Here is a 24,873-nt window from a genome sequence, read left to right on the forward strand (position 1 = left end):
CGTGGCAGGGCAGCAGGCCGGGATCCGTCTCAATCGCGGTTAAGGTGCCCACAGAGTGTAGTGCAGCAGAGCTTCCTGAGCAACTCACCTGGGCGCTGATCCTGGCCACGAGGAAACTCTTCCTGTTGTCCAGCATCGACTTCTCCAAGAGACACTCCTGAGCTTGGCCCTTCCAGGAAAAGCAATGGAGACGCTCAGCTCTCCCCAGAGACTTCACTGCATTCCTGGGCTCCTCAAAGTCACCCCTGCCCAAACTCGGCCAGCCCCAAAGGAGAGTCACTCAGCAGTGGCTCCAGTCTACCATGCTTGACAGGCCAACGCAGACCAGCTTTCTGGTCTACGAGCCAGAACAGCTCATGGGACTAGCCATGCACAGAAAGCCTCTCGCCTCCATTGCCATTCAAAGCCAGCCCATCAGTGGAAACCATGAGTCACTACCCCAAGGCACTGGCCTACGTGAAGTCAGCACATGGATTCGACCCAGTCTCCAGTGGACAAAACCCCACCGCCGCGTTGGAGGGCTCAGGTGCGAGGCCAAGCACGGACTGAATGGCCTTGGAGACAGATCTCCCCTCTAACTTCCAGGGGCGATCCTAGGACTGAGGTAGGCTGGTGGGCCCACGTAGGGGACAGGGCTGCACTGGCTCTGGAGACCTGAGCTGAAAAACGTTGTAGGTCAGCCCCCGCCAGCACAGGGCTCTGTCTGCCCAATCCCGAGGGCTGTCAATCGAACACTTCCACCACTCTTTCCCCTAGCTAAAGCGAGCTGGCCGCAGAGGCAGGACTTCACCTATGCTCAGCCAATAAAGCCATCTCATTTGGAGAGTCAAAATCCAACCCCTTCCTCCCTTTCAAGGCCCAGGTGCTGGCCAGACAATGGCCCTCAGCCTGATGCCTCCAGAGCAGCACATTAGAATGGATGAAGCAAAGAGCATGCAAGAGGCAGGGTGCTGTTATAATGGGATCCCCTGATGCAGTAAGCCAGGTCAGCTGCCTTCACACCCACCTCTACCTTTCTTCTCTACCGGGAGAAGGACAATGTCAAGGTATTTCCATCTGCTCTGTCAACAGCCCCCTACTTCTTCCCTTACCACATTTTACTCTCCTCGATTTGACACATAGAACTCCCTTTGCTACACAGGCCATTAGGCCCGAGAGTTCAGTATCCCAACCCGACAGACCGGGGACCAGGCACTTTCTGAGGAAAGCGCGCAGACCTCACAAGGCATGTATCCAGCCGTGCAACCCTGCGGATGGAGAGAAAAATATTCCTCTTGCCCCTGTGGGGATCAGTGTATGTCCTGGAGCCGGACACAGGATTCCTCCCCTACCACAGTGCTCTGGGATCTCTCCTGAACAAGGACAGACACCGGAAGACACTCTTGGCCACCTTTTTCAGACAGATAATTTCCCTCTAAGCAGACAGCAGGCTTACAATCTGCACGTGCCAAGGTACTGGGACAACTCCGTCTTTATCCAGCTCTGTCCAAGGGTGGCTCCCACTCCAACCGGCCTTTGAAAAATGAGACAAGGCTAGGCCCAATGCCAAGTGCGTCGCCTTCTCCCCTCGCCTCGCCAGCTTTGGTGAAATCCCTTTAAATGAACTGCATCTAACGAGCCCAGCCACTGGATCCCAGCATGAATGGTGAGCAGCAGCAAAGCCAGCGCCCACCCTTACCAGCATGAGGTTGATGTTGAGGTTAAGGATCTGGTGACTCATGTCCACGCTGTACGAGTGAGGGAAGTGATCCCGCAGGTAGGTGAAAGCCCCGGCCGCGCACTGGAAATGGGTGCAGGAAACCTTCATACCCTGGCCAGGGCCGCCGCAGAAGGGAGAGAAGAAACACGTAAGGCTCTAATGCACCCAAGCCAAAGCAGAGGGTGCTGCACAGAAGCCATGCTGCCTTGACGCCTGAAATTTACCCACAGCTGAGAGACGCAGCAGGATTTCTTTTAATTACCTTTTGCCTTCATTAGTGGACTTAAATCCCAAATGTCACCATCTTAAGGGGAGTTGAACCTTCTCCTGTCCCAGTTGTCCAGGCTGGAGACTGGAGGACCCTGACACTCTACATGGGGTGACCCCATCAGACCACTCAGACTAGCGGGTGCCAAAAGCAACTACTGCTTATTACAGCCAGAGAGTAAGTTACCCCCTTGCTCGGGTTGCCATCCGGTTCCCAGATGGGGCTGGGGCTGATTTTCAGCTGTGAAGTCCTACATGGCTTGGGAGCTGGTCAGCAGAGGGACTCTCTTCCCAGGCGATGCTTCCATAAGCAAGGTCAGCTGGGAGCTCCCTGGGCCAGGAGAGGAGGGAGTGGCTGGCAGGACTCTCCAGGAGGGGTCCTTGCCATCAGGGTATGTGGCCCGGCCCGTCTTTTCCGGGCATCTGCTCGGAGGGTGGCGGAGGGGGTTTGTTATTGGCTGGAGGGAAGATTGCATGTGGGGTTACATTGGGGTGTTACACTCCGTCAAGGTGCCCAGAGCTTGCCGCAGGCACTGCTATAGCTCTACACTGTGTCAAGAAAAATCCCGTATTCATCCCTCTGCCCCAGTCCCAGGAATCCCAGCACCGGGCAGAGCAGTTTTTGAAGGGGTCGAGCCCCTGGAAACGTGACCAGTCCCCTCCGGAGATTAACAATTGCTATGAACAGACTCGCCACCCTGCCGACCGTTGTGCTCTCATCTGTTTGGAAGAAACCACCCATGATAAGCGGGGGGGGGAGAAGACGACCACGAAGTGTTTTAGCATCTTTACCTCCTCGGAGACTCTCTTGTCCATGGCGCCCAGCATGGAATGCAACGCCCCTGTTGGGAACAGGAAACTCAGATCAGGCCACTGGCAAAGTGTCCAAGGCCATTTTTCACAAACCCCCCGCTCAGCCCCAAGCCTTGCCCCCACTTCACCCCATCCCCCTGCCCCTCCTCTTCTCTGCCTCTTTCCACCCCCTCCCCTGAGCACGCCCTGTCCCCCTCGCTGCTGAACAGCTGCTCCCAGTGTGCAGGAGGCACTGGGAGGGAGGGGGACCAGAAATGCTGACCTACACCAGTTTAATCCTGGCTGAGTTTGCTTGTTGACAGCTCACTGAACTAAACTGCACCTATTTACACGCGGGCTAAGCCGGTTTAAGTACAACCAGCTGGGTTTGCACTAACTGAATTGGATCCATTTCAAACTGATTTAATTAAACAGGTGCAACTTTTCTCCTAGCCAAGGCCTGGCTTGGCCTGCGGGGGAGGGGACGCACAGTGATGCTCTGGCTTGTCGTTCATCGGGCCCAGTGAAGAGAAGAGCCCTTCGGAGCTGGCCCTGAAGATCAGCCTCACCCGCCCCACAGGCGCCAGATGCCCGGGCTGAAGCCTCACTTGAGGGTCTCGTGCCAGGCACACACAACACAGCCAGGGTTCAGATCTGGCTGCTGTTCTAGTGGCCACGGAATCCGCCAGAGCCAAGGAAACAGTGGCTCAATTGTCCGCAGTGATCATGGGAACCCTTCAAGGCGTCACGGCTCTGCTCTCCCAAGCTGCGGGCAGCTTCCTGCCGACTGTCACCACTGGCTGCCTGCTCTGAGCTGTGATCACAGACAGGCCTGTGGGCTGCTCGGCTGAATGCTCCCGCCACCGAACAGCAGGACCAGGCTGGATGGTGGACCAGGGCTAGCCAGGGAGGAGGGCACTTCTCTGGTGCCAAGCAAACCCCAGGGCACTCTGGGCAGCACATTGCCAAGCCAAGCCAGCAGGTGGGCTCCAGGGCCTTACCGAGGTTATAGAGGATGCACGCCTGCTCATACTTGATGTCCTCGTGGGTAACCGCCTTGCCAGAGAAGATCTCCGTCCTGTGAACGGGGAAGCCGAGGGTTAGTGCCTGCACTAGTGAGCTGGCCAGATGCACACCCCAGCTGCCCCGGGGGCCCCACGGCCACGTTTCCAGGGAAGGCAGAGGGTTAACAACTAACGTCTCAGAGCAGGCAGGAGTGAGCCAAATGATTTAGACTCACTTTCCTGTGTAGCTGGCAGAGTCCACTCCAAACTGAGTGGGAGCTGGGAAGCTGCTAGGTACATAAACCAGCAAACCCTGTAATGTTTGAGTGGTGCCAGGCTCAGTCTTCTGAGCCTACTAGGGAAGTGTTGTCTAGTGGTTAGAGGAGGGGATGGCATCGATCTCATCCAAAGCAGGGTCAGGCACATGGGTGGGAGCCCTCTAAGGAGCACAGCTGGGAAAGGTGGCACTTGTTCGGTAAGCAGCGCTCCTCCCTGCGAGGGGGCACTGTACCGACAGCACTGCCATGTTTCAGTCCTGCCCACCTGTGGGCATTAGATTTGCCGTGGCAGCCCAGAAGGGGACAGCCTGATCTTACCCACCAAAAGCAAGTTCGTGCTGTTTGAACGTGTTTTCAGTTTTACACGCCAAAGCCACAGGCTGGATTTTAACCTGAGGGGCTCTACTAACTGGGTGTCCCTTGGCAGAGACAAGCGACCGATCTCCCCCCCCCAGCTTGGTCATGCCTTTGAACACCAGGCAGGGACGGAGAACACGTGCTGCTCTGTCCACGAAGGCATGTGTCTACACATCAGAGAGCAGCCAGCAAGCAGCCCCAGCGGCTGAAATTCACTCTCCAGCCACAAGCCTCAAAGCCCAGCCTCCACCACTGCCATCAGTGGTGTAAACCAACCCCTCTTGGTCAGTCCTGTGCCCCCCACCCCCCGGGGGCCATCGCTGCACCCTAACGCAGTGAAATCCCAGCTGCAGCAGGAAGTGCAATCAAGGGGGGTGAAGGGACAAGGAGGGCCGCATCCCAGAGGCTCAGACTCATATGGCACCGATCGGAGAGCCAGAGGTGGCTGCATGTCAGTGGCAGGTGGTGCAATCGCTTGCTGAAAGGTGCTATAAAAAAAATTTCAGTTACTACACTGCGCTTCTAATAGCTTCTTCCATCCCAGACTCTCCCAGTGTGCTACCAACCTCACATTCCCCGAGAGAGAAATACTCTGCTCCCCAGCTTGCAGTATTCGAGCTCTCCCTAGAAGCAGCAAAGAATCCTGTGGCACCTTATAGACTAACAGACGTTTTGCAGCATGAGCTTTCGTGGGTGAATACCCACTTCTTCGGATGCCACTGCTTGCATCCGAAGAAGTGGGTATTCACCCACGAAAGCTCATGCTGCAAAACGTCTGTTAGTCTACAAGGTGCCACAGGATTCTTTGCTGCTTCTACAGAACCAGACTAACACAGCTACCCCTCTGATACTTGAGCTCTCCCTAGAGTCAGAGATGCACATGGCATTCGGTGGCGAGCCTAGAGACGTGGCTCTGCCCACAGGGCGTGCCAGGCAGGGCTAGAACAGAGACTCGCTGCTGGGCGAGATCACACTGGGCACCGGGGAAGGACACACAGTGAGGCTGGGGGAGCTTGGTCTGGGTTTGTTCCATTGTACAGATCATTGGGAAGGCTGGCGGAGGGAGAGTTATTGGTGGCTGGACGCAGGATCAAGGAGGCGATTCCTAGAGAGGGGCAAAGGAGATGGACCGAGGGGCACTGGCGGAGCACAGGGACATGAGACGTAGGTGGGGTAGGGATGAGCAGTATGCAATCCAGCTGAGCCAGTGGAGGAACGTGGGGCAGGGAAGAGAAAGGGGAATGTGCCTTCAGTCCATCCAGAATAGCACAGCTGGCAGCCTACGAGGGTAGGACATCACAGGCATCTAGGCAGGAGATTACCGGAGCCAAGGAGGCTACTCACCTGGATGGGGAAACTGAGGCAAGAGACAAAGCCAGGTCATACAGTGAGTCCACTAGTGAGCCCCAGCTTCAGCTCCTGCTGCTCAAAGGGTGCCCTGGCAGGGGTAGGTCGCTGGATGCGGGGAAGCCTGCTGCCACCCCACAAACCCCACCAAACCGCTGCACTTACCACGTGACGGGGACAGCTGCCTCGTGCTCCGCGCCCATGGGGACGCGGCTCTGCAGGTAGTGAAGCTGGCCAAAGTACTTCCGCAGGATGCTGCAGCCCTCAAAGTCCCTGGGCACGCTCACGGCGTTCTGGAGGAGGGGAGAGAAAGGAGCAGTGCTTCAAGGCAACAGGCCACGCCATGCTTACAGATAAAGGGCCTGGGCTGTACTTGGCTGGCAGCAAAATCCGCTTCCGGGATCGGGGGAGGGAGATCATTCCAAAATGGCTCCTCAGAGGGACTTTCCAGGGGCCAGCTGCAGAAGCCAGGGCATTAGCCACTCTCCAGAGTGTCCTCTTGGCTGGGATGGAGATTCCCCTCTCCTTTCACCCCCCTGGGGCGGGCTCTTTCACAATCCAGTGGTACCACTGCCACGAAGTGCTGCTTATGCCAAGCTTGGGAGAGGCCTCGGGCCTCTCTGTTCCAGAGCTGACGGCAGCCAGGTATGTCACAAACATAGGAGACACCCACCACCCCGCAACGCCTTCAGCCCAAGGCTTTCAAAGTACTTTGCTACATTAAATGCCGGGTGTCAGGCTGACATCCAGTCTGGGCAAACTCGGTGAAATGATCACTAAAAACAAAACACCTGGCAGCTCGTGACTGAGAGGGCCTAACCAGCACGGATTCTTCCTGGTCTCTTGGAATTCCCTGAGCCTGCCAGGAGAGGAGAAGCGGCGACGATACGCTTAGACAGCCCAAAGGCCTCTGACAAGGTCCCACACAAAAGGCTATCAAAGAAGCTAAGTCATCATGGGGAGAAGACAAAGTATCATCATGGATCAAAAACAGGCTGAGACAGAAAACAAAGTAGGATTCAATGGTCAATTTTCAGCACAGCAGATGGTTAACAGCAAGGACTGCAGGTTCTGCACCAAGTCCTGTGTTGTTTAGTTGATTAATTAGCGATCTGGGGAGGGGAGGGGGGCCCAAGTTGAGAGTTACAATGCTGACAAATGACAAAGTCGAGTTAATCGGGACCAGGGAGGGCTGCAAGGGGCTTCGGAGAGAGCTAAAAGAGAGTCACTAGCTACGTATGGCCAGCAGGAACACTCAGTGCTCTCAGCAGAATTCTGGAGGGGTTTTAATACCAGGCTTCAGGGCTTAAGCCAATCTCGGTCAGCGATCAGGAGACCAGACAAGCCACAGTCAGCAGGTGTGGGATCCTTCCACCAACACAGCTGGGGCTGGCTCCTGCCAGAGAGGGGCTAGTGGACTAGCTGGCCTGTGAGTCTGATTCAGCCTGGCCGCTCCGACGTTCCTGTGTCACAGGAGGTGAGGTGATGACCTGCGTTTCACAGATTGGGAAGAGACAGACGCAAAGGGACTTTCCTAAGATCACATAGGAAGCCAGCAGCAGAGCTCTGGATTGCACATGTCCTAGCTCCAACCACTAGGCCACGCTCCCTCAGGAGCAGTTTTCTCACTGATCGTTTACGATACAATTTTAGAGGCAGTGCAGTCTAGAGGACAGTGCACTGGACTGGGACTCAAGAAAGCTGGGGGCTCTTCCTGGCTCTGTCACTGACCTGCTGGGTGACCTCAGGCAAGTCACTTTCCCCCTTTGTGCCTCTGTGACCCCTTCCACCCTCTCTGTCTGATCCATTTTGGCTGCCAGCCCTCCAGGGCAGGGACCACCTCTCTCTGAACAATGGGGCTCCGATCTCAGCTGCGCCTCAAGGCACTACTGGAGCACAGATGAATGAGAGATTCCCCTCCCAGCAAGGGACTGACTTTGGGAACGCAGAGCCCCCGCCATGGGAGCTGGGCAGGAAAAGCGTTCCCTTCTTCCAGCGGAGAGGAATGCGCTCACTCATCACTCCCATGCCAAGGCAATCACTCAGCCACAGCCTTATGGGAAACGGCTGGCGCTCTCTCCCCACAGTACGGCCACACAAACGGAAGAGACAAACCTCTCCCAGTGCCCGTGCTAACTGCAGTGCTCCATCGGCCGGGCAGCAAGGTGCTAGGATCCCGCGGTGCTGCCCCTTAGTGACGCGCCTGGCTGGGTGCGGAAGTGTATTTCTGTGCCAGGCTAAGCTGCTCCGTAGCACCCACCCCCATAAGCACACCCCACCTCAGGGCTCCGCACACACAGAACAGGAGAAAGCTAATGGCACAAGCCTGATGTTTTCCCTCTGGGTTTTCCAGCAGCTCATTATGGCTCAGGTCACTCCAGCTGGGTTTGCCGCACTGCTGCTGCCGGAAGCGGGCGCAAAGGCAGCCCCGCGTGGTTACACTGAAAGGTGTCTTGCAGTGACCGTCTCCGTCTATCCACAGCCACGAGTGCGTTACCTCCCCTGCGCTGCCTCTTTACAGGGCAGTCGGGTTTCCGGCCCGTTCAGTCCTGGGCTGTCTGCAGGGAGCTGATCTCACGGACGCCTGTCAGCTGGGGAAATGTCACTTCACCACATGATGGAGAAGATTGGCTGGGAGCTGACCTGGCCCTCGAGATGTGAGCAACGTTATCATCCAATTACCAATTCCCCAGGCCAGACAGCCCTCTCCGGCTTTGCCCGCCTGCATTCTGGGCTCCGCTGACACAGGCGCATGAACTCCAGGGCCTGGCTTGGCTGGAAACGTTCCCCCATCCCATGGTCCTTCTCCAGCTGATGAGCTCAGCTGTTGAGAGTGGCGCTGACCTTATCACAGCGCCCCACAAACGTCTCTGGGAACTCGCACACACTCAGCCACCCTCCACAGCTCAGCTCAGGGAGTTCACATCACAGCCACCACTGCAGCCAGCTCCTTCCTCTAGGTCCCTGGTTCGACTCCAGAGGGGGCCAGCAGCGACCACTGATGGCTGTGCTGGGCGGCCCTGCAAAACCCAGGGCCACAGAGGGTGGGAGCCCCTCAGCCTACAGCATCTCTGCTCTGCAGCCAGGAGCCCTGCCCAGCCCTCCCGCTCCCACCACCTTCTACCTGCCTCTCCTCCAGCCCTGTCTATGATGTGCCTCTCCAGGGGGCAGGGCCAGGGGCAGCATGGGGCCAGGGGCAGCATGGGGCCAGGGGCAGCATGGGGCCAGGGGCAGCATGGGGCCAGGGGCAGCATGGGGCCAGGGGCAGCATGGGGCCAGGGGCAGCATGGGGCCAGGGGCAGCATGGGGCCAGGGGCAGCATGGGGCCAGGGGCAGCATGGGGCCTTGCTGCAATTCCCCACTGATCCCACCTCCCCCTCCACAGATCTCCTCTATAAGGACCCAGCCTCCCTGCCCCCACTAAGGAACCTCCTCTCCCCCCAATCTCATGAGATCCCTAGCGCTGAACTTCCTGCTGCTAGGGCCCAACCACAGGAACTGCAGGGCCTGCCCAAGGAGCTGGGGCCAAGCAGCTGTAGGGCAGCCTCAAGCTCCTTCCCCACCGGAGGGGCTGCTGCTGTGTGAGATGAGTGGTGGGGGTCCCAACACTGAACACCCCCCCCCACACACACACACAAATGGCACCACCAGGCCCCCTTGTTCACTCCAACACCGAGCCGGCCCCGGAGAGCGAACCGAGCCAATCCCCCACCCCTCCGTGGGCACCCTGGCAGGGGGTGTGGGGGGTGAGCACGCCTGCTGCTGCCCATGCAGCTGGAGGGCTGGAGGCTCCCGGGCTGGGGCTCCTTCAGTTCACACTGTGCCTGGGCCCCCTCCCAGCAAGGCAGTGGGGATTTCACATGTAGAAAGCTTCCCCTCCCCCTTCCCGCTTGGCACTGGAGGGCCACGGGTGGGGGAGCAGACACCAGCACACCCACCCCAGAACTGTGGCCTCTACCTCGTGGGCTGCAGCCAGGAGATCTGGATTCTGTTCCCGGCTCAGTCACTGGCCTGTCCTCGGGCGAGTTGCTTTCCCTGCCCCAGCTAGACTGTGCGGTCTGGGGCAGGGACCGTCTCCCCGTGGGACTGCCCCGCCCCGGAGCACCGTTACACACAGCACAGCGCCAGCGCACACTTACCTGCCGGAGCACTTCAAGTTTCTTCAGCTCTTCATTGTAGCTCTCGGGATTCTCGCCATAGTTCTTCAGAACAAACTGGAGGGAGAAAAAACAAATCAGGGCTCGTGTCTGGGCCGGGTGTGTAGAGGAGAAAGCGAGCACCACTCCCCGGAGCAGAGCCGCCCTGGCATTGCCGGTGCCCCAGCTGGAGCCAGACCGCAAGAGGGGCAGCAGAAACCCCTTTAAGGGGCTGTGCACGAAGGGCAGCAGAGACACTCGGGGTTGGGCTTTCGGGGTGTTGCACAGGCCAGGCTGTTTGTCTTCACTGAGGAAGAGGAGCTCAGAGCAGGAGACTGAAAGCCCCCCTGCAAGGCCAGGGACGTGCCACCAGTTCCCTGCGTTGCCCCCACACAGTCCGTTAGCTGACAGCACGCGGAAGCCACCTCCAATTTGAAGGAGCCCATGTATTTCCTCAGACAGCGGGTGCCCCTATTTCCCTGCAGCCTTCGAGTCAGAGCCAGGCCTTTTGCAGAAGGAGCTCCGCAGCCTGAGCTCAGCTGGCCATCTCCAGCCCTGGTCAGACGCCCCTCAGCCCACAAAGTCAATGGCGTTACAGACCCAGCCTGCAGACCTGTTCCCTCCTGTGGCCACGGCTTAGCAGGGACCGCGGCTGATCTCTGACTTGAGCAGCCAAGGAGAGCGCGCTGCCAAATGTGAATCTGCAGCAATCGGCCACCACTGACCGGCTGACAGGTCTGCTCAAGAAGCAACACATGCTGCATCTTCACTTGTCCAGCCAGGGGCTGAACAAGGGAAAGGTTTCATCACAGGGAGCCACACAAGCCCAGGCTGCCAACCTTTCATCTCCAGGTCTGCCACAGCTACTGGAAGCTGCACACTTGTTAAGGTTCAGAAGTGCCAAGCCAGGCTCCCAGATAGCTGCAGGACACTTAATAGGGTAAGACAGACCCACGTGTAACTATCAACCTATGCACCCTCCTCCAGCTCCCTGCTACCACTCAGCTTTCCCGTCACATTCCCCTTCTCCCCTCCCCACCATGGTAGAGTCTCCGGAGGCATCGGTCTAGGTCAGATGGCAAGATCCTCAGGGCAGGGACCTTGTCTCCGATTTGCCTGTAAAGCACCATGCACTGTGCAAATCAAAACCGATCCTGGCTCTCTTCTCCACTGGGCCCAGTAGAGCACCTGACCCCCGTGTCCGATGGCGCTCATTCTCTCGTTTCTCCCCCCGCAGCCAGGCCTGGATTGTTCCTTCCTGCGCAGCCTCCAGTGCTTTACCCAGCCCAAGCTTAAATAACGACTGCCTTTCCTCAGAGTTCAGCCCCAAGGCCGCTCAGCTCTGAAACATGGCCACCTCTGGGGTGAAACACGGCAGCTGTTACCAGCGCACAGCAACGTGAGACTATGGATTCAAAGAGAATCCGTAGGGAAGAGTCGGGAGACAAAGGTAGTTCTCAGAACTGAAATCCGTCCAAGACACGGGAGGTAACACAACCCCTGGGATCTTGAGCGAACACACATGGCCAGCACAGCGGTTCTGCGTCTGATGGGAAAGACGGTGCCGCTGACATGACACTGACTAGAGCAGCGAGCGAGAGCCTTCAGAGCTACACACACAGCTGCATCCGGCAGCCCCTGGCCTGGGCAGAGCGAGGCGAGCATAGGAGACTAGGAACCAGGACACAGGGAGTCTATTTGTGGCTCTGGCACTGCCTTGCCATGCGGCTTTGGGCAAGCCCCTCCCTGTTACATGGGGAGGTCCAGCATGCAGAGGGGGGTAGCAGGGTTGTGGGGCTTAACGAAGGCTCTGAGCTCTCCGAGATCCCCAGCCAGTGCTACAGGAGGGCAAAGGATTGAGAGAGCAACGCTCAAGGGAAGAGGGCCCAGCCATGCCCAGCTGGCTGCAAACCAGCTGGAGAGAGACTCCTGAAGAACAATGTCCTTGTCCCTTGTTAGAGAGACTGAGGCTGGTGATTGCAGACACGTACTGCCCTTGACTGAAGGGACATACTGGCCAGAAACCGAGCTGCCCGCTGTGGTTTGGGGGAAGGGGCTGACACCAGCTAGAGATCTGTGGGGGTCCAGCCATCTTTTGGCAAACATAGGGTCCGGGTGAATAACAGGCTGGGGAGATTCGGCAGCCGCATGGCTGGCAGACAGCACTTTGCACAGGGATAGCCAGGGGAACATGCTGCAGAACCATCATGCTGGGTGGAGGGCCAGGATCCCCGATGTCCCACACAGGGGCACTAAGTGGGAGAGGTCAATGGCTCTCTGAAGGGGAGCTGAAGATTCGGCAGCCGTCCCAGACTCTGGGGGGGAAGGATTTCTAGGACAGAGGGAGCAGCCTGAAAAATCAGAACTGCACACAACGTACCTGGCAATACCCCACACACTTACCCAGCCCCGGTTCCTGGGACCCCAGGGGGCTTTCACAAACACCCTCCCAGGGGGGGAAAGTCAATCGCATTGGACAGACCCAGAGTGCCCCAAAGCCACACAACAAAGGCAGGACTAGACAGCAGAAGTCCAACGCCCAGTGGCCCTGCTGTAACCATTGCATTGCACTGCCTCCTGTGACATCTGGTGGGATGAGTCACATCCAAGGCTCCTACGTATGTGCCACAAGGTCTGTAGGATGAAGAGAAAAGCACCTAACTGCAGGCTGTCCCCACCCACGGGCAGAGCACAGTTTATTGGGAGATTGCCCCTCGCCGACGCTCGCAGACTGCACTGGGCAGGAGCCAGAGCATTCAGACTCCCAGCACTGCTCATCTGCCACTCCAGTTCCAAAGGACACTAGGAAAGTCCACATTTCATCAGCCACCAAGCACTCCAAGGAACGATACAGGGCAACGAGGCTGATGGCCCTGCAGTACTAGCAGGAGCCAGAAGAGGGGGCTGTACCATCCAGAGGAAAATGCTTTTCGGGACAGGTGAAGACACCTGATCGCACAGACATCCTATGAAATCCATCAGGATCTCAAGATGCAGCTCAGCCATTAGGGAAGTAAAGGAAGCCTTACCCCGTTTCTCTTGTAGCAGCGGGGCGGAAGAGGCTGGGCAGGAGGGTCACACACACAATGGGAATGCACTGGGAAGAGCTCAGCAGTCTAGTCAGAGTGAGAGAAACCTCTGTCCTCTAGGTCACCAGGTTCAAATCCAGCCCAGCCCAGCCATGACTCACAGCTGTTACCACCCCCAACTGCTCACTGACCCGGATGCCCTGAGTTGGTGGCTTCAGTTCTTTTCTTAAGGGTGGATAAAAACAAAATGATTTGTTTGAAAACAAAACAATTTTTAAATAGGGGATTTTGATTTAAATTGGATATTTTGATTTTGTTATTTAAATCATCATTTGTTTTTTCTTTTTAAAAATAAGCCTGTTTAAAGTGAAATCTGAATCTAATACAAAATATGTGAAGGCCTAAAATGATAATCTCAGCACGTTTAAGTAAATAATTACGCTGAATCCATGAGCCTGTCAAAAACTTGGAGTCAAAGGCTGCTTTTCTAGAAGAAGAAGAATCGGGGGGAAAACTTTGGAGGTCAAACTTTATAAATATGGCACAACAGGGCAGCCCAAGTAACTTAGGAGACTGTCGCTTTTCAAGAGACTTAGGCAAGCAGGAACTTAAGCCCCGGTCACTTTCATTCAGGCATATTTGAAAATGTTCCCAGGTTGACCTGAAACAATCAATTTAATTCACCACCTACAGTTCAATAAATCATTTAGCTGGAAATGTGAAATAACGTGTTGATAAGTTTAGGTATCCAAAACTTAAGGTTTTGTTTAATCAAAATAAATGTTATATTCTGTTGTATGTTTAGTTAAACTCCAGTTTCCATCCTAATGCAGCTTGACATCATGAGCAAAAAGTTACCTAGGAAATAAGCAATACCTCACTTACCTTTTCTAACATACTAAAAACCTACAATTAATAAGAATCTGAAAATATTAAGCTATATAATTAGCTAATGAAGTGTATATATAGTTATACTGTATCCTCCTATGTAGCAAAGATAGGTACCAAATCCAGCGTAAAGGCTGTTTCATTGCAAATCAACATGTTTTAACGGTTAGATCAACCTAAGACAATGCATCTTCAGAACCAGGATCCCCAAACTGTACAGCTGGGGCCTGGGCCAATGCCCATGGGAGGCAGCACCATGCTTCCAGCCCCACTCCACCCCCAGTCCAGCTCCACCCTCAAGCCGCGCTCCTCCTCCAGCCCCCAGTCCTGCTTCTGCCCTCATTCCCTCTCCACCCCCAGAGCAGCTCTGCCTCTACCCCAGCTCCTCCCCCATTCCCACCTCTAGCCCCAGTTCTGCCACCGAGGAAGCCTTGGCTGTGCAGTCATGGAGGGGGTGTGGGGACGGATTCCATTAATGGTAAGGACAGGCGTGACTGGAAATGTCTGCGCACCACTGTGTTAGAATAACGGAGGCACACGTGGAAAAGTTGATTAAAACAGATGCTTTCAATCCAGGCTTTCCACTTGGTGATTTAAATCATCACCTTGATATAAACCAACCCACCTCAAGAGCTGTCCCCACCCAAGCAGCCCCCTCATAAGAGGTGCAGCAGAAGGCCATGGAGACTGACCGTTCTACTAGCGTGGGGGTGGCCAGGCACAGCTGGAGGCCAGCAGAGCAGCCACACGGCAATACAACACTCAGATCGCCATGCACACGGGGGCTGTGCTCGCTTGGTGTGACGCTAAGGCAGGGGTCGGCAACCTTTCGGAACTGGTGTGCCGAGTCTTCATGTATACACTCTAATCTAAGGCTTCGCGTGCCGGTCATACATTTTACTGTTTTTTAGGTCTCTCTCTAAGTCTATAATATATAACAATACTACTGTTATATGTAAAGTAAACAAGGTTTTCAAAATGTTTCAGAAGCTTTATTTAAAATTAAATTAAAATGCAGATCTTAGTAGTTTAGTGTGCTCCTTGCCCTTGCTGAGTTTTCCAATGTCTGGTGGCACCTATTTAGATACTTTAAGCTGCACACAGGCTTCTGAGTTATAAGTTGATAACCGGCTGGCAGGAAGTCAGCAGCTGGAACCCCAGATCGGCAGCCAAGGTGAGTGGAGCTGGCGGCTGGTAGGGCTGAGCAGGGCCGGAAGCCTGGACCCTGTCTGGCAGGAGGCCTGTGCTGGAAGCAAGGTGAGTGGGGCTGCGACAGGGACCCCGGCTGGTAAGGGGCCAGCAGCTGGAACCCCAGAGTGGCAGCGGGCTGAACGGGTCAGCCCACCCAGCTCTGGGGTTTCAGGGGTGGGCTGAGCATCTCCGCCAGCCCCCCTCTGGGGTTTCAGCCGCCGGCTCCTGCCAGCTGGGGTCTCAGCCCACTGCCAGCCTGGGGGAAGGAACCCCAGGCCAGCAGCGGGTGATGAGTGGGACCGGTGGTGGCAGGAGCCGGCGGTGGAAACCCCAGAGCGGCGGCGGGCTGAGCGGCTCAGCCTGCCGCTGCTCTGGGGTTTCACCTGCCGGCTCCTGCCAGCTGGGCTCACAGCCCGCTGCCAGCCTGGGACCCGCGGCGGAAACCTCAGCCCGGCCCGCTTGCCGAGCGGCTCAGCCAGCCCCGCGTGCCATCAAAAATCAGCTCGCATGCCACCTTTGGCACGTGTGCCGTAGGTTGCCGACCCCTGCGCTAAGGCTTCTGGGAGCACATCCCAGCATTCTTAGCACTGCAGCAAGCCAAGCCTCGCTCTGCATTTTCCTAGTGACCCGTGGGAGAATGTGTCTGCCCTTTCTGGGCACGTGGGGTGAAATTGTGGGAAGGCTCTGGTGGACAAATGGCACTCAAGTGGGGCTACACCTGCATCCATACTAGAGCAGTCATGTTAGCAGTGCCGAGTTGTGCTCACTCACATTTTAGCATACGTCCCCCTGAGGCCACCCAACTGGAGTTAAAAGCACCGCCACACCTAAGGCCAGGATTCCTGTGTGGGGATGGGATTGGAATTAGGGGCAACACTTTTGTCAGAAGTTGTTAACGCTGCCGTGAGGACTTGCCCTACGATCGTCCCATAAAGCCGTGATAAGAACACCCACAGCAGCCAGAGCACCCAGCCGCCCTAGCCCGGAGAACCACCAAAACTCAAACCAGCTCTACCAGCTAGTAACCCGTCGGGTTTGAGCACAAGCCAAAAAAGGTCACTCTCTGGACTGATGGCTTCTGCCAATGAGTCTGTCAGGCTTGTCCTTCATCCAAACAAATTGCTGACTATAAGAAACTGAATATGAAGCTGGCACCCAACCAACCAGGAGGTGTATAATCCCAGGGCCTAATAGAAAAGGAAAATTAAATGGGATCTCCTCCGTTAACTGCACAAGCCCAACTCCTCCAGCCTACTCAGGGCTCTAAGTAGTGGCAAGCCAGTGTAGAAAAGAACTGGAACCAAGGGTGGAAAGCAAAGACTCAGGGCTTGGCTACACTTGAAAGTTGCAGCGCTGGTGGAGGCTTTCCAGTGCTGCAATTAGTAACTGTCCACACCTGCAAAGCACATCCAGCGCTGCAACTCCCTGGCTGCAGTGCTGGCTGTACACCTGGTCTGGTTGGGGTATAACGAGTGCAGCGCTGGTGATCCAGCGCTGCTCGTCAAGTGTGGCCACACACCAGCGCTTTAATTGGCCTCCAGGGTATTAGGAGATATCCCAGAATGCTTTTAACTAAATTACTCTCTTTGTTTTGTTATGCAGCCTCTCTTTGTTTTGTTGTGAACTCTGAGCTCCGCCCAGCTCCGTTGCCAGTGCTGCTTATCTAAAAAACAAACAGAGCTCCTGTTTGCTGTGATCAATCTGTACCTGGCTGTAAACAATCAAATGAGAGGCAGGCAGGGAGGGAGTGAAACAGCGGGGAGTCATGTTGGATGCAGGCTGTTTGCAGTTAAGAGTTATGGGTAAGGGATCGGGAACATGTTCTGATTTTTCAAGGCAGGAAGGTAACACAGTGTTGGCTCCAAAAATCCACTCTCCCCCCCCCCCCCGCTCCCTGTCACACTAGACCCCACTCCACCCCCCTCTTTTGAAAAGCACGTTGCGGCCACTTGAACGCTGGGATAGCTGCCCATAATGCATCACTCCCAACAGCGCTGCAAATGCGGCCACACACCAGCGCTGGTAGCTGTGAGTGTGGCCACACACCAGCGCTGTTCCTGCACAGCTGCACGACCAGCGCTGCAACTTTCAAGTGTATTAAAACTGAAGGCACTTAAATTTACTTTTCACCATTTCTGCATCTCTCCACCCAGTACTGAAATTGGAGGAGTCAGTTTGTCTGCTTTCTAGTTGGTTTCACTTCCTGTTTCATGTACCAACCAGCAAAATGCAGAGAAATCTGGGTTGCAAACACTGCAGGGAAATCTTTACACCTAAAGAGAAGAGTTGCACAAAAGTATTTCTATTAATTTCAGATTTCTCAGGATTTGCTTTTTTAAACAAAGAATAAACCCGAGGTTTAAACATGCATGAAGAAACAGCACTTGCTCTGACCAAGTGGTAAGAGCATCCCTCATATGCAGCCACGCCTGCCACACAGCCACATGATTTTAAAATGACTGCCTTATTTTGGAGGCCACCCTCCTCTAGGTAGGCACCTATCACTCCATCCACTGCAGCAGAAGTTCTACTGATGGCTAGTCTCCTTTCCAGCACTAGCAGACAAACCGGAATGGCAAGGACTGTTTCTAACTTACTATCATCACCATGCCAGCAACCTGCAAAGCATGACTCAGCTCTCGGGCCTGCATTAGAAAAAGCTGAGGAAGGCCCAACTACTTGTGGTCATCCAAGAGCCCATGACACTTTTCCCAGAGATCAGGGAGATGTCCTTGACCAATCACATTCAGCCAAGCTAAATTCCCCCTGGAGTTTCAAATGAATACCAGACATTTCACTCCCTGTCTTCCAAACTGTGCTGTGAAGTGTCAGACCAAGAGAGCCCTTAAATGCAGAGTAGTCATTTGGTTTGTAAAATGTTTTGAGATTCTTGTGGACAGAAAGCCCTACAGAAACACTAATCCCTAGGTGGAATTTTCCATTTATAGCCATGTAAAGTCTCCCTTTAAAAACAAAAAAATGCATCAACCAAAACCTGAGTGTCGCTGTGTAGGAGGACAGGTGCCCTTCTGCCCCAAAAAGCAACACGAATTTTGCCCATTGTACAAAAATAATATGAATTAGTACTAACCGAACACTTCTCAAAGATGGGCAAGTATTTTCTTTTACCAAAGCTAATATAAAATGGGCACATATCATACTCATTGACACAGATGGAAAAACAGAGGGGTCCAAGGGACACAGCCCGCTTGAAATCTAGCTAGTTTAAGAACAAACAAGTTAAGACAGTTTCAGACACAACCCCTTACCCCGACTGCCCAGAGCCAATTTTTGTTTTACAATCACCTTTCCCCGCCACCCACTTTTTGCTGTGTGAAAGGCCAACAGACAGAGCAACTGACCCGCACTATCCGAGAAACAATGAAACTGACCCTGAACAAACTGCTGTCAAAGTCACAGAGACCAACCTTTCAGTTCTAGACTCTTAGCCCTTGTTGGTAACAATGGTAGTAAAACATCCCCAGACAGAAGAGCGATATTTAAGCCGGGACTTAACACATAGGAACTCAGCGACCAAGTCTCCTATCTGCAAGCCCCTGCTTTATAACACTGCCTCTCCTTTGCCATAGCACAGGATTTTACAGCAGCAGAGAGTTCTCAGGTAGCCTCTAGTTTCCAAAGACATGAGACTGAGGGGTACAGCTGCCCCTTTGCTCTTTTCTCTACTTTCTTAGGATTTGATTCAAACTCCCTTAAAGCCAACGGAAAACCTCCCGCTGGTTTCATCATTGGCTTTGACAGACATTGGATTGCGTCCTTTTAAATAAACATTATTGAGACCATCTCAAAATGCCTAGATTAAATAACTTATTGATTACAGCGAGATGGGCAGGACGGCTCACGCTTGTCTACATTTCAAAATTAGGTTGTCATAGCTGTGTCCCTCAGGGATGTGAACACGCGCCCCCCGCGACGTAGCTCTGCCAACCAAACCCGCAGCGTGGATGCAGCTATGCCAACAGACGAGGGCTTTGTCGAGGTAGTGAATGTCATTTGGAGTGGTGATGTTCCTACACTGGCAGAAAAACTCCTGTTGGTGTAGGCTGTCTACACCCTAAGGGGCTATGGAGTGTAGACACACCCTCAGTTTGGACCAACTGGGCATCGAACTCTAGCAAGTGAGGGTCTGTGTTATGGAAACCCTCCCACGGGAGGTCTGCTCAAGCCCCTTGAGGGCTCGCGGCAGGAGCAACCTTGCTTTGACTGGCTTTTCCAGAACCATTTGGGGTTCCCTCCTGGGGGATTTCTGCCCCTCCTACCTCCTTTAGAATCATCTCTTTGCATCACTTGGGACTTTAGCCCATTTGCTGGTGGGACAGTTCCCCTTGAAGGTCAGGACGTCTCCCATTTGCCCCTCTCTGACAGTACATTTGATCTGGATGGTCTCTTGACCACTGACATCTGGTACTTCGGCTTTACTGAACAGGGCTGAGCGATCCCAATGAAAAGCAACCTACAAAGGGATTAAATGAATACTGCACTCTCAGAAAGTCACTGGGTCCAGACACATGGGAATGATGTCAACTCTCTTCCTCATTTTAAAACCCATGGGAAGCAAACACCCAAGTAAGACTCGCAATCTAGTGGAGGTATCAAACCGGGCTTTAGATCCGGATTTACCAGCATTCCATAAGGCCCTGGGGCCATCTCACTGCCAGTGAGAATTACTCCCACCAGAAATAACAAGCCACAGAACAAAACCCACTCCAAGCTGGACTCGGCACCTCCCCAGGCCTCCTCTCACCACTGCTGTCTCTCCCAGCATGTGCAGCAATGGGGTACGCTGTGTCACCGGACGGATCCCGAGGTGCAGAGGCGAGGGGAGAGAGGCGGGAGGATGTGGCGATGGGATGAGTGGGGTCCGAGGAAAGTCACGTGCCACGGGGACACTATTTGCCCTTGCCAAGCCTCACTCAGAATGAGCCAAGCTCTTCAGGCAGGTTTTTAAATCTCTCCCTCTCATGACAAAGAGTGGTTCAATGAGACAAGAGACACTTCACTCCTTTCAAACTCTCCCAGCTCTCAGACTTGGGGCAGGGAGGGGTGGGGGTACCAGCAAATGTAGCCCCACCCTCTACCTCCTCAGGAGCATCTTCACTGAACCAGGACTCGCAATGGGTACAGCTTCCAGTCACGTGGGGCCGGGGGGATAATGAGCGTCCGTGGGCCCAGAGCACTCGCTAACACGGCCAGGCCAGCTGCCCTGGGCATGGGGGGGCATCTCCAGGCTGGGGGAAGTATGGACTGATGTGTCACTGTGGGGATGGCAGGGACAGACTCGGGCCTCAGGCCCAGCCCCACCACACACACTTACCCCACAGTTACCAGTAACCACTCCCGGGACGATCTGCCAGAGCAAGGCCCCCTGAGCTACTCCCCTCCCCACTCACATACCAATCCCCGCCCTCCCCATCAACAAGTCTCTCCCTCTTCCCACCCACCCAACGGGCCCCCATACACACCCCTGCCCCTCCCCAACGCCCCCACACCGCCCCCGCCACACACACCCCACGCCCCCAACAGCCCCCTCACCCCTGCCCCTCCCCAACGCCCCCACACCCCTGCCCCTCCCCGCCCAACGCCCCCGCCACACACACACCCCTGCCCCGCCCAACAGCCCCCACACCCCTGCCCCTCCCCAACGGCCCCCACACACACGCCTGCCCCTCGCCCAACGGCCCCACACCCCGCCCTCCCCAACGGCCCCCACACACACCCCTGCCCCTCGCCCAACGGCCCCTCCCCAAACACCGGCCCCTCCCCCTCGCCCGGCGGCCCCTGGGGGCTCCCTCCCCCTCACCTTCTTCACGGCCTGGTTGAAGCCGAACTCCCCGGCCTCCTTGAGGTCCAGCCAGATCATGGGCATGCGGGGCACGGCCTCCATCCCGGCCGCTCCGCCGGCGCCGCTCCGCGCCCGGAACGCAGCAGGCCCGGAGCCTCCCTAGTCCCCGCCCCCGGCCCGCCGCGCAGCCTCACCGGAAACCGCCCTCCGGAAGTCGCCGCGGCGCCTGATGGGAAATGGAGTCCTGACGCTGACTCCCCTGCGGCTGGGGGGCGGGGCACAGGCTCCTCCCCTGGGGCCCCTCCCTCGCTGCTGGGGGGCGGGGCACAGGCTCCTCCCCTAGGGCCCCTCCCTACCCGCTGGGGGGCGGGGCACAGGCTCCTCCCCTGGGGCCCCTCCCTCGCTGCTGGGGGGCGGGGCACAGGCTCCTCCCCTGGGGCCCCTCCCTCACTGCTGGGGGGCGGGGCACAGGCTCCTCCCCTGGGGCTCCTCCCTCACTGCTGGGGGCGGGGCACAGGCTCCTCCCCTGGGGCCCCTCCCTCACTGCTGGGGGCGGGGCACAGGCTCCTCCCCTGGGGCCCCTCCCTCACTGCTGGGGGCGGGGCACAGGCTTCTCCCCTAGGGCCCCTCCCTTCCCGCTGGGGGGCGGGGCACAGGCTTCTCCCCTAGGGCCCCTCCCCCTCTGCTGGGGGGCGGGGCACAGGCTCCTCCCCTGCTCCCGGGGGGGGGAGGTGCACAAGCGGGCTCCTTCCATCCTTGAGGGTGTCACTAAAGAACCCACCCCCCATTCTCCGCCCCTCGCTCCCCCCCCCTTGTACTGCTGCATTGCTCCGTGCTGGGGCCAAGAGCCGCCTGCCCTGCAGAGTGTCCAGCTGTGGGGCTCAGGGGCCTGGCATTCAGCCCCCGCCATTCCCCTGTTAAACTGTAGCACGTCACAGCAGCGCATGGGCTAGAGCCCGGCTCAGCGCCAAGGTCTGAAATGATCCGGGATGGGAAACGACCCCCGCAGCCTCCCACCCTGGGCTCGGACCCAGCCAAGATCAGTTGTGAGCGGAAGCTCTGCCATCGGATATATATTAGGTGTCCCGTGTGGCACAAGGGCAGCGGGTCTCACACCCAATCCCAGCGGGCAGGTCTCCATGTAACAAACCCCCCTGCAACTGGGAGGCCCCGGACTGAATGGATCTGGAGACTGGGGGCTCTGTCACCCATGCAGGCGGGCGCTGCAGGCCCTGGCTGAGACACACTGGCAGGGCACAGGGTGTGGGAAGATCGCCCGGCTACTGCCCGTGCTTGTGCTGTAGCAGCTCAGTGGATAACGGCGGATGTCAGACTCCAGGACTGTCCAGCTGTCACTTTTAACCAGCGTCAAAATTCACGCGACAAGAATCACCTTTATGATAATTTCACAGATACATTTTGCTTTGGAAACCAGGCCCCCATTAATCCTCCAGTAAAAAGCAACAGACAAAGAGGGACAGAGTGGGGAGAGGAAAACATAACATTGCTGCTCAAATACAGGATCTGCTGCTTTTCAATAGATGCAACCGGCGAACATGTGGCTGTAGTGAGGTCTGGCCCCTCTGATCCCTTGACCCATCGTGTGCAGGACACAGCACGCCTGTGGCTCATACCACCACCTTGTGGAGAAGGTGCATAGGAAGCACCTTCGTAAAGATGGCTGAATAACCTTGGTGCTGGCACTGGGACCTGATGAGACCAGAGAGCTTCACTCAGACTCCCCTGTACTGAGCTAAAAGATCTCAGCTAAACCAAAGCATTTCTTTGCCTGCTGCCAACCAGGAAGCTGGGCCAAACCTGGCAAGGCGCGGTAGGGGGGAGGGTGCTGGGCGGCGTCATGCCTGCGCCGCGTCGGCCGGGAGATGCCTGCGCGACCACCTGCATGGCTGCGAGGGCGCTGAGCGGTGCGCTCGGCGGCGGCTCCCTGGACGGGCGGAGGCGGCGCAGCGCAGCGCTCCGCGCCGCCGCGAGCGCCCGCCGCCGCGTGCCAGCGCGGGTCGCCGCCGCCTCCGCCGCTCCGTGGTGCGCTCCGCAGTCATGCCCTCTCCTGGTCCGTCTCGTCCCGCTCCGGGGGGGGACCTGCGGGAGCTCGACGGGGGGCGGGGGGGAGGCCCGGGAGGACCGAGGGGCGCGGCGCAGCACCCGCGCTGCTGGGGGGCCCCTTTTTTTAGAGCCGCCCCTGCTGCCAACAAGCCAGGGGCTGAGAGCAGTGGGGGAGGTTGGAGGGGATTGAAGGGGACAGCTCTGTTCAGCCGCTGGCCAGTAAATCGTTATATTCTGTGTCCTTCTGTCCCAAGCAGAGAGTCTTATCCATTAGTGAACATTCCCAGGCCAGGCCCAGCCCAGGCACTTGCAGACAGCACACACTGGCAGCGGCCACATGCTCCACACCCAGAGGGGGCTGAGCTGAGCTGACCCTAGATTTCATGGGGGGCTCATGTGAAGAAACCAACTTCCTGATGCCCCCCACTCCTGGCTGTATCCTGTCTCCGCACCTCGATTCCCTCCCACACCAGAGCAGGTGTGACTCCAACCCAAATGCAGGGGAGACCCTAGACATGTGGGAGGCGGCCCTTGGATAGTGGGGGGTTGAAGGGGATCATCTTGCCCAGGGGTCCCAAATGTGCAGGCCCTGGGGCAGCTGCCCCTGCAAAGGAAGAGAGACACATGAGCAGCAGTGGAAGAGGGGGAATGTAGAAATCACCATGCTGATCCAGCTGGTCCAGTAGCCAGTCTCTGGCCGTGAATGATACCAGCTGCTTTGCAGGCAAGCGCCGGGAACTCCCATCTTGGACAGACATGCAGTAAAATCCCCCCTGGGGAGATCTCTTCCTATCCCCAGACTTGTGCCCTGAAGCAAGGAGCCCATGATATAGAGAAAGGCCTTTTGGGAATGCTTCTACGCTCTTGACCTCCATGATATCTTGTGGCCATGAGTTCCACTGGCTAATCCCAGCTTTAACTGTGATATCCATTGATTGCTTTGGGTGTCCCCTTTAACTTGTAGCAGGAGAGGATCAAGCTTTCCTGACTGACCAGCTGAGGATCAGCTTCTGGCCAACCCTCTCCATACCCTGCTTTGTTTGATACCTCTAGTGCATCCCCTCTCTCAGCTGGAGTCAGCCCACCCCAGGAAGGGTGTGAGACCCCAGAGGCGATACAGGTGGGGAGAGGGCTGCTCCCACAATGTGCCTCACAGCGGACCCACAGGGACCATCTGGTGGGTGGTGGGAGAGGTCAGCCATGGTAGCCCATTCAGTCCTTGGCCTCTCTGCTAAGTCTGCCGACAAGGGGACTCATCCGTGGCAGCTGCTGTTGAGTGTGAGTGTGTCCCCAGGTGATGGGCTAAGACCCATTTCACAGAAGCCATCAACCAGTCCTAATTTCCAATCACCTCGGACCTGGCATGGCTCTGAGCCCGTGCTGGGGAGATCTGCAGCCTGTGCCTGTCCCCTGGCCCATCCGACCCCCTGTGGGCATGATCCCAGGCCCCCTGCATCTCTCAGCCCCCTCCTCTCCGCTCCCCTTCTCCTTCACTCTCTCTACCCTCGGACAACGGGCTCCCAGAGCTGGGGGCCAGACGTGGAGGCCGGAGGCATCTGAGGCTTCCCTGGCGCCGAGGCGTTTGTGAATTATTGATCTCATCGCTGCGGAACATGAACATGCCAGGGGAGGACCGAGCTCAGTGCCGCCCCCGCAGCCTGGCTCCCCACTCTGTTCCCATGGCAACCGAAGAGGAGGCGGAGGAGAGGGTACCCTGCCTAGGAAGAGGAGCAGCTTGGGAAGTCCCTCCCGAGATTAACCCTTTCATCCCTACAGGGACCGACACCAGGGTGCTGGGCACATCTGACTTAGGGAGATGGAGATGGGTGCTTGAGCAGATGCACATGAGCCTTAAGGAAGCGGGGCGGTTGGGGGAGGGGTGATGAGGGACACAGCACCATCCAGAGGTAGGATTGGCTGGGATCTGGATTTTCCAAGCCCAGCTGTGGTTCCATTATGGATCCCATTTCTTCTGGCCGCCCAAGGGCCCCGTCCCATTGGAGACGAACCCAAGCATG

The 24,873-nt window shown here is 56.5% G+C and overlaps 1 protein-coding gene across 3 annotated transcripts in view; it reads right to left on the reverse strand.

The window, feature by feature from the left end:
* The window catches only part of PTPN23 (protein tyrosine phosphatase non-receptor type 23), a 39,606-nt gene extending 18,584 nt beyond the window's left edge, over nucleotides 1–21,022 (reverse strand). For 2 of the 3 annotated variants that reach the window (XM_039525190.1, XM_039525189.1), the window contains exons 1-8: nucleotides 20,810–21,022; nucleotides 9,884–9,958; nucleotides 5,910–6,037; nucleotides 3,760–3,836; nucleotides 2,759–2,808; nucleotides 1,679–1,810; nucleotides 1,436–1,513; nucleotides 89–169 (exon numbers count right to left, since the gene is read on the reverse strand). In XM_039525190.1, the coding sequence (XP_039381124.1) occupies nucleotides 89–169; nucleotides 1,436–1,513; nucleotides 1,679–1,810; nucleotides 2,759–2,808; nucleotides 3,760–3,836; nucleotides 5,910–6,037; nucleotides 9,884–9,958; nucleotides 20,810–20,893 (705 nt within the window). In that variant the 5' untranslated portion in view covers nucleotides 20,894–21,022. The remainder of the gene's footprint in view (nucleotides 1–88; nucleotides 170–1,435; nucleotides 1,514–1,678; nucleotides 1,811–2,758; nucleotides 2,809–3,759; nucleotides 3,837–5,909; nucleotides 6,038–9,883; nucleotides 9,959–20,809) is intronic. The other variant, XM_039525191.1, reaches the window with a different exon arrangement.
* Between the last annotated feature and the right edge of the window lie 3,851 nt (nucleotides 21,023–24,873).

Source organism: Mauremys reevesii, linkage group 2, assembly GCF_016161935.1.
Source record: "Mauremys reevesii isolate NIE-2019 linkage group 2, ASM1616193v1, whole genome shotgun sequence".
In the NCBI taxonomy this organism is placed as follows: domain Eukaryota; kingdom Metazoa; phylum Chordata; order Testudines; family Geoemydidae; genus Mauremys; species Mauremys reevesii.